Source organism: Saccostrea cucullata, unplaced genomic scaffold (genome assembly GCF_032062105.1).
Source record: "Saccostrea cucullata isolate Sc308-1 unplaced genomic scaffold, CSIRO_AGI_Scuc_v1 ctg16600, whole genome shotgun sequence".
Lineage (NCBI taxonomy): Eukaryota > Metazoa > Mollusca > Bivalvia > Ostreida > Ostreidae > Saccostrea > Saccostrea cuccullata.
This window is the reverse complement of record NW_026941315.1, coordinates 2,907-13,085: the sequence shown is the minus strand read 5'-3', so window position 1 is coordinate 13,085 and position 10,179 is coordinate 2,907. Positions and strand designations below refer to the sequence as shown.

Genomic DNA, 10,179 nt, shown 5'->3' with positions numbered 1-10,179 from the left:
AGGGAAAGGGTTAAAGCTATTTAGGAAATTACAAATGGAATATTTGTAAACTTCAAATCATGAACAAACGCAAAATTACTAAAATAATATGAATCCTTAAATGAATCTCTTCGACCATTGGTAATTCACTGCTTTTACTAGTACTGCAGGAAGATTACATATAGGTTTATATAGAAGGCTTGAAAAGAGACTACAAAATAACATTTATCAAAATAATAACGGTCTATGTTAAAATTGTATTGTGAGCACATGTTAAGGCATTTATTCTCCCTTAAACACATTAACCTGGAAATTTTTAAAATGCTAAAGGTATTAAAGGGACATGGTCAAGTTCAAGCTGACAATTTTCAAATTTACATTTTACATGTTTTTTGTGCTAACAATTGCCTAACTAAGGTATTTTTGATGATTATCAAAAATTTGAGTCTCAGTTGTGGAGAAAAACCTTTGTTATGCAAAGAAGGCCCGTGTCAGGTTTTTATTTACATAGGTTAAATATACTAATATGCAGATTATTTTCCAATAAAGAAGTTAATCCTAAATACAGTACCATTATACAGTTTCTTATGATTTACTGAATCTTGTTTCGTTATAAACATTTTCAATATGTAAACAAAAACAAGGCACGGGCTTTGATATAGTGTAGAATTTATGTTTTGTATCTATTGTGTAAATCAACAAAGGATGTTCAAATTTTGCTGATCAATTGAAAAGCTTAATTACACATGTTATTAGGAATTATGAACATTATCTTTGATTTTTAAAGAATCAGTTGAAAATATGTCCATGTCCTTTTATGGCCTAAGCAATGAGTATAAAAAAACCGGTCATATACTTTGAGATAAATTTCCCTTTTTATTCTATGGAATGAAAAGACCCCACACCCCCCACACCCAAAAAAGAATATAATTCAAACAAAATCAATAAGAATATAAACATTTTTCAATACTGAAGAAAATGTCGTCATCGAAGCTTTTTCTTTTAACATAAACGTACATTTCAAATATTCTTTATCTGACTTTTACTTCTATAAGAATTTCTTTTAACGTCATGATGAAAAGAACAAAAACGTTAAAGAGGAAGTTAACTTACGTCAATAAAAGAAGAAAACGGTTTTAATTTCTACCAACTCATGCTTAACAAATTTGCATTTTGCGCATGTGTCATGCAATAGAAAAGGTCAAAGTTTATATGCAAATGTATAAATTTGCATATATTTGCAATTTTATATTTGGTCCGATATCACTTTTCTGATTTTCAACATGAAGCAAGCACTTCTGTTTACGTTATTGTTTGCTTTTCTCATACAAATAAATGGATAGTCCATATTCACGGACAGCAGTGGCAACAGTTCATCTCTGCTGGACATCAGTGACACGGACTCGAAAAATACGGACGTCTTCCGACAATTACTGAACCAAGAAACAATCATTAGAATGTCACTGGTGAAGAACATTCACGCCTTAATGAAGGACATGATCGATATGAAGAAAAGTATGAACACATTGGAAACATCCCAGAAGAATACAGATGAACAAGTGGCCGCCTTAAAACAGGTGGTTGAGAAACTAAAAAGAGAAAACCAAAGACTCGAGCTAAAAAACAGGCGCTATGAAGAAACTTTCAGAGCTGTTACAGAAAATTTCACCAAAGTCGACGAACACATTCAACAGATTGTGGAAGAGTTGGAGGATAAAAGAGAACGTTTTGAGACCAACACTAGTGTAGTACTTGCGGATCTTAAAGTTGAAGTTCGGTACCTGTCAGTGACTCTTTTGGACTTAAATAAACATACTTTGGACATTGATAAGAAATTCCCGGAAATGATGCTGAAAAAATATGAACAATTATCTTTGAGATTGAACACTTCTGTGGAGAACTTAAACAAGGATATAATGACAACAAATAAAACAATGCTTCAATCAGTGTCTGACCTTGAGAACTCACAAAAAATAGACAAAATTCTATATCTGGTAAGTTTATTTTTTGCTTTGTATAAGATCTTATAAATAGTTTGAATCTTCATGGTGAAAGGAATTGCACAAAGGGCACATTTTTTAGGAATATTGTCTCTTGAGAAAAACGTTCTCTCAAAGGTTTAGTTTTCAAAAAGGATTGCTATTAATTACACTATCTTTTAACAAAAGTTTCTCTAAATGAAGAAAAAAGGACATAAAGTAAATGAACATTTAAAGCAGAATTTGATTTCTTTTTATTTTAGGTTCATCACTGATTGAGAGCATTTATAAATAAATGAACACACATAAAACTGAATGCATAATCTATGTTTTAATGTAAGACATTCCTATGGATTTTACAGTTCAGTAGTTAATTAATTTAAAATACTCATGAAAAGTGTTACTAGGCTCACAAAGCAACGTGTATATACTGATAATTTAAAAAAAAAATGTTTATTATAAATAATTATTATTAAATAAAAGTTGTATTTTGAGGAGAATGTCTTCTTCAAAAATGGATTTTTAGTCCTGGCTTTATCTGTCTTACTAAAAATAGCACAGAAAACAAAAAACCAAACAGTGTCAAATCAGACACTTCCGATGAACAAAATAGTCCCGAGACGATATTGAAACAAATATTTTAAGTTGGTTGGTAAAGTTAATGATCAATATTTTCGCTTAAAATTAAACTAAAAAGAAATTGATATTTGCTTTCTTGGGATAATCGTGATATAACAATTTGTTCACATACGCTACTGAATGTATATTGTAAGCGGACTATTTTCAATAGCGCGGGCTTTTCGAAATATTGAAATTGTTGAAGAGTTTCATGTTTCACGTTGTTCTCGTTGATGTCTTGTTAGTGGTTGTATTCTGTTTTGACTTTTAGCAATTTGATAATATGGTGAATTGGGCGTTTAAGAATAAACATGCGTGAGGTCGCTTGACAATTTACATGCATCAGTGATTCTACATGTAGTTGACGGCGAAAGTACTGTTTGTTTGAAACTTTTAAGAATTTAAAATTTAAAATACACATGTTCTCTATTTTCACTATTCTAATACTGATTTTTTTAATTTGTAAGAAAAAATGCTTATTGAATAGAAAATATGCGATAATTTCTTGGAAATATTATGAAAATCATAACATATATTGGGGGTCTGGACTGTTAATTTTAATTACTGGTATATGAGAAGTTGTTTTAAATCATCATCATACAAACTCTACCTGTTGAAAATCAATGGCAAAAAGGAAAACAAATTAAAAATGTACTTATTTTAGATCAGACTATATACTCGAAGAATTAAATCCCGGTTTTCAATTCTTTCAATACTTTGATTAGTCTTGCCTTCTACATGTATTAAGTTACAAAAAAATGAATAAATAAAACGTATAGCACAAAAAATGTCTTTCAAGCTTCATTTTGATAATTCTCAATAACTCTTTTTCCATATTTTTTAAAAAGCATTTCATCGAAAAGTGTAAAACATTGTTTAGTTTGGATTAAAAATATTATTCAAAGCTAATTCACTCTGATTTAGCTGCTTTTATCGAAGGAAGTGCATATTTAAATGCTTTACCTAAATCTCAGTACTTATTCCTAGTGATTATCGTTCTTGTAAAATATTTTAGTTGATCATTCCCCCTTTTAATAAAAACACCTGAGGGCGCTTTGGTTGCAACTTCCTTTTTCAATATTCCAGCATCATCTTGGGTCGGTAAAAATTTTCCAGCATGTTATTGTGTATTATTAATTTGAAGCAGTCATTGAAATTATTAACTGATTTGGAGAAGGTATTTTAAAAAGTGATATTTTCAGCTTTTAATATAGGATTAGGTATAGTAAGCCACTTGTCCCCGATGTTAATGGATTTCCGGGGGGGGGGGGGCGTGGACATTCTGTAAAGCTTGTTAGATGGGGTCTTAGTTATAAATAGAAGGTCTAGTTAGATAAAAATGTATTTAAAATACATAGTTAAATGTGGGGGGGGGGGGTCGGCGCCAAGCCTAATATTCAATATTAAAATCGGGACTGGGGAGTAACTCTAAAATTAACGTTACATGTCGATGCAGTTAGATATGATCGATATTTTAAAACTAGGGTCGTTTGCACTTACTAGATTGATTTAATAACTAATATTTTAACACGATTATTCTAGACCCCGCAATTATCCGGGTATTTGCTGAGCGATCTGTAGTCTCGTTCAACCAGACGCTCGGCTGTCTCCGTAAACTCCGACCAGCAGAGAGTCTGGTAAAGAATCACGTAAGCGTTTGTAACCGTCAGAGGGCGCTATCTTGTTTTCATTTTAAAGATCCTTTTTGAAAACGAATGTTAAATGTGTTTCTTCTTCTTGATTGTGACTTTATATTGATAAACTATTCTTTAATTTGGGACCCCAAACGAGAAATTACATTATCAATCGAAGGAATGTGTATTACGCAGGTAAGGCTACACTACTTTCACTTTTGCTTTCGTACAGAATATTTGCAAGACATAATAAAACACACTTACCTATAACTGGTGGGCATTACCGTAAACAATTCCTATCTAACATCTTTAACTTTTAGACATATAACTTTTACACATCTTTAAGTTATTTTTCTGCTGATTTATCATGTATTTATTTAAATCGTGTAGGTGTGTTCTTCTCAGCCAATCAAAAACTTTACCAGAATTTCGGTAAGCCTCGTTTTGGCGTCACAAATGATAATACGTATCTTTACCAGACCCTCTGGGTGGTCGGAGATTTACGGAGACAGCCGAGGGTCTGGTTGAACGAGACTAAGCGATCTGACAAGTGATTTTTCCCCGGATTTGGTTTTGTAGTTTAGTATGAACATTCAACTTCCAGTTAAGAAAAACACTACTTAATGTTTACTTTCAGTTTTAGTCCACTAATTCGCTAAATATTTTATTACCTGTGAATCGGTTTCATAAAAGGTAAGTGGGATCAAGAACAATACTTCTGTCCGTTAAGTCAATATCAGAATTGAAACTTTATAAATTTAGTTTAATTTTAGAATTGCGCATAGATTTATTCTTCTTATTTTGCTCTCGATGAACAACAATTCAGGGGTTCCATTTTAATGGTAAAATTCAGGAAATAAAATAAAATTAATGCACTGAAAGCAAGTTATTTATTGATAAAATTGTTTTAATATAGTCATGACTTCTTCAGACTTGTAAATCAGTCTGACATGGGAAATTTAAATTAACTTGTTATTTACCTATTGTTAAGTTTATAAAATACAAATAAGTAATATTGGTATTATCACTTAAATTACCATAATTGACACTTGACATGTTTCTCAACAGTGTTTGAAATAATCGTGCTCCTGACCGCCCGAGATGCACTAATTTATAAAAATTTCTCATAAATTACAATTCAGATCAATATTTAAAATTCTGTAATCAACAATTACTGGTTGCAAATTGTGACAAGCAAATGGGTACAATTCATCATGCAGCCTATAGGTCAGGAATCGAATATGTACCTTATCAGCCCTATATTCACATTTTTGCTGCTTAAAAATTTTCAAAGACAAATTAATTTAAAAAAAAAAAAAAAAAAAAAAAGGATTTCAGATAAAAATAAGGTACATTCTAAATACAATTTAAAATTTTCTCTCGATATTTTGGATGGTTTTATCAAATTCTAGCCAGATAAATTTATACCCACTTCCAGCAGGAGTGTTGTGCTCATGTAGAAATCTGGAACATATCATACATGTAGAATCTGATGATAATTCCTGGTGTAGGGTTTTGCCTAACTTAGTGTAAACAGTTTTATTTCTGCTATATCTCCTTTTAACCTCTCTTTAAATTTATAGGTAGTGTCTAACGAGTTTAGGCACCATACATATACAGTGTTTTCCCTTATTTCAGAGTAAGGGGTTAGAGATCAGTTGTAACAGGCTAGGAGCTGATGTTTATGAACAAATTATCAGTCGAGTACCTAACATTAAATTCTGTTTCAAAGCAACATTTTTGTCAATTGAAGCGGTCAATTTGCCTTGTAACCAGTTTTTAAGGAAAACACTGAATCATACTTTTAATGCAACTCTGATGTGCTAGACTGTAGAGACAGCCTAAACAGTTTAACAAAATGGAAAATTTCAATTCATGACAATCTATTTAGCTGATTCCTTTGTTAGCAACAATGTTTATTTTTAAATATCGTTCATGAATGTTTTAGACATGCATGCATCTATAGGTTGCACATTGCACAAGTATTATTATAATAGCCTTTACACTAAAATCAATTTAAATACATTAATCCTCCAAAATAAAGCCCATTGTCCATATGCATCTAAAAATTCTTATAAATTTATAACACAACTACTCACACAGAGCATTTTACACTTACATCTTGCATCATGCCTCACAAAACATACACACTGCATTAAAAAAAAAAAAAAAAAAAAAAATTGATCATGACCTCCCAGCTACATTGTTGATGTGTAGCTTATGAATAATGTTGAATATTGTGAATATGTGTTGTTTGTTATTGTTTGAATATTTGATTGGGGCATGCTCGTTGTTGGCTGCCCATTGCCCTTGTTGTATTTGAATACAGCCCTTAATATACATACATTAAACATGCATTAAAAAAAAAAAAAAAAAAAAAAAAAAAAACTTCCAGCTACATTATTATATATGTAGCTTATAAATTATGTTGAATGTTGTGAATATGTGTTGTTTGAATATTTGATTGGGGCATGCTCGTTGTTGGCTGCCCATTGCCCTTGTTGAATTTGAATTCATACAGCCATTAATTTACATACAATAAACATACACAATGCATTTTTACAAAAAAAAAAAAAAAATCTGATCATGACCTCCCAGCTACATTGTTGATGTGTAGCTTATGAATTATGTTGAATATTGTGAATATGTGTTGTTTGACGTTGTTTGAATATTTGATTGGGGCATGCTCTTGTTGGCTGCCCATTGCCCTTGTTGTATTTGAATTCATACAGCCCTTAATTTACATACATGTACACTAAACATACACAATGCATCAACTGTTAATCATGTTAATCGTCACCTCTAGCTACAATATCTTGAATGTCATGAATATGTGTTGTTGATGTTTGATTATTTGATTTGGGGCATGCTCATTGCTGGCTGCCCATTGCCCTTGGTGTATTCGAATTCATACAGCCCTTAATTTACATACACTAATTTAAACATACACAACACACAAAAAAAAAATTGCCCAATGCCCTTATGTTTGAATTATAGCTCTTAATTTACATTATACAAACTGCATGATCATATGAAAAAATAAAACTATTATCATGACCTGCATGTAGCTGCATGGTTGTATATGTATAATTGATTCCATCCTTTACATACACTAAGCATTCAAAATGTACACACACTACAAAATTACTAGATCTGCACCTATTTCATTGTAGTCTTTTACATGTTCTAATTATTTTCCAATTTTTATGAAAATGAAACTTATCACATACATGTACATCATACAATCGAAATATGATTTGCAGCTGATTATCATTTATTTATTTAGAAAACAAATAATTTAACAATTTATTATGTTTTGTGCAAATATTTACTTTTAATTTCATATACTACAAGAATATATTATTTAATCAGCGAAGCATAAAAGATCACTAGTGTTCACTAAGTCTACAATTGTGTATTGGAATTAATTTTTGGCAAAACTTTAGAATCATAAAAATGCTTGAGTATTAATTTTTATGGCTCCAACTGGTCATTGATTGGACATACTTCTCGTACAAATTCTAATTTGAACATTATTTACTTTCTTGCTGGAAGTGTGGCATATTTCCCAACTCTGAATATTAGTGGTGAGGGTGTCCTAAGCTAGCTTAGCCATTATATGGTATATTAAAATATTATTTCTAAATCAACTGTATTGTGCCATGTTTGCTAATCAGTATAGCTTTAACCAGAATTGTAACTTAGTTTGTTAAACACAGATAAACCTTCTTTAAAGTTTAGATTTTGTAAATTCTATTGCCGTTTTACTGACCATGTTAGTAGATTTAACCCATAAGTAGGTCATATTTTAACGTTTCGTTCCAATTGGTAGGCCCTTGTTTTTTATTCTAAATTTCAATACAATGTCCCATTGCGCCAATCAAAATATATAGGGCTTGAGACAAATTTCAACAGGCATTAGGGAATGCTTTCCCTCAAGCATATGATCCTACTCAAAGAAATTCAGGGGGTACTTGTTCAATAAAATGTTCACCTTTGTATGGTCACATGTACACTTATCCGAGTTGGATTGACAACGTTCGTTTTCTCCGGTTTTCTCATAAGGTTAGTTTGATATACATGTACGGCTGTATTCCAATAAATAGGTAATTTACAGTAATAAGGTTAGTATAGTTTCCTTTTAATTCAGATATAAAATAGATTTTAAATATTTAATCTGTTTCTCAATTATGTATTTTGCTTATATATTCCTGGTTTCTACATGTGTAGTGATAGATATGCATACATGTTTCTTTGATCTACTCATAGCCAAAATCTATACTATTTTACTAGGGACATCACATCGAATCCATGTATAATTGGGGTTAGGTTTAATTTTACAGGGAATCAATTTCATAAATCATGATAGGTATTAGCTTGGGCATGGCTACTTCTGCCGCTCTACCCCCACCCATATGGTGGCGGAGTTCCCTACCACAATAACTTGTGGTTGGGAACTTGTGGCGTAAACGAGCGGCACTAAGTAACTATCCTTATATGCAGTCATGTAACTCATGAAAGTTGAAAAGTAAACTTTGGATTTAGATATACATAAATAAGTGCTTGACCTCTGCACCTCCCAGGGTCAAGGCTTTTACCACTTTCTGATATAGTGTTTGTGAACTTTGACCTTTGAACTTTGAACCTGAGTTTGAATATTTAATATGTAATATTTGCTTTGTTGTGTTGCCAGAGACACCAATAGCTTTTCATAATTTGTGTCTCTGGATAAACAGCCGTGCCCAATTATCGCCACAATAAAATTTATTAAATACATACTTGATGTTTTTATATGCACTTATCTGAGATAATATTCAAAGCTAATTCACTCTGAATTAGCTGCTTTTATCGAAGGAAGTGCATATTTAAATGCTTTACCTAAATCTCAGTACTTATTCCTAGTGATTATCGTTCTTGTAAAATATTTTAGTTGATCATTCCCCCTTTTAATAAAAACACCTGAGGGCGCTTTGGTTGCAACTTCCTTTTTCAATATTCCAGCATCATCTTGGGTCGGTAAAAATTTTCCAGCATGTTATTGTGTATTATTAATTTGAAGCACCCACCCACCTCACCCATTTAGAATAGATATTGCTTTTCTGGTTTTTTAATGCTTTCAGACGAAGACTTACAGTGATTATCAAGCTCAACATGACAGGACTTACGGGATGAAACTAGGACCTTAGGGAACACCCATTGCCAAGGGGATTGAACCACAAGTATCTCGATGGACTCGCAGCATTCTGGACTTTCAAGATATTTAATGCAAAAGTGATGTGAGGAACAGCCATTTATATGGAAGTGATTTATCCCAAGAGCAAGTCATGCATCATTTCCAGGAGCCAATAAATTTCCTCTAACCGCAAACATTGAACAATAATGTGAATTTATAGAATCCGGTACGGCTGTCCGTTTCTTTCCAGCTGAGATGTGCGTAAACGAGCGGCACTAAGTAACTATCCTTATATGCAGTCATGTAACTCATGAAAGTTGAAAAGTAAACTTTGGATTTAGATATACATAAATAAGTGCTTGACCTCTGCACCTCCCAGGGTCAAGGCTTTTACCACTTTCTGATATGGTGTTTGTGAACTTTGACCTTTGAACTTTGAACCTGAGTTTGAATATTTAATATGTAATATTTGCTTTGTTGTGTTGCCAGAGACACCAATAGCTTTTCATAATTTGTGTCTCTGGATAAACAGCCGTGCCCAATTATCGCCACAATAAAATTTATTAAATGCATACTTGATGTTTTTATATGCACTTATCTGAGATAAATCTAATTAATAATTGCAGTAATGTGTTGAGTGATATGATATGTTGGATGTTGCTTAAAATGTTACATCTGATTCATCAAACGTTCATTAATTCTAATGATAATAATAATCAATGATCTCAAAATACACATGTTATAGATCTATATATGTCGGAAAATTTATTCTTCTCACATTTAAATTTCAGTGAAC

At 31.8% G+C, this 10,179-nt stretch overlaps 1 protein-coding gene across 1 annotated transcript; it reads left to right on the top strand.

Annotated features, from left to right (window-relative positions):
* Window positions 1-1,436: 1,436 nt before the first annotated feature.
* LOC134257612 (uncharacterized) lies at window positions 1,437-2,233 on the top strand. Its single transcript, XM_062740200.1, has 2 exons — window positions 1,437-1,973; window positions 2,222-2,233. The coding sequence occupies exons 1-2, from the start codon at window positions 1,437-1,439 to the stop codon at window positions 2,231-2,233; spliced, it is 549 nt and encodes a 182-aa protein (XP_062596184.1).
* Window positions 2,234-10,179: the final 7,946 nt, after the last annotated feature.

Coding starts and splice junctions, on each gene's coding strand:
- LOC134257612 (XM_062740200.1), top strand. CDS start 1,437: ATGTCACTGGTGAAGAACATTCACGCCTTAATGAAGGACATGATCGAT.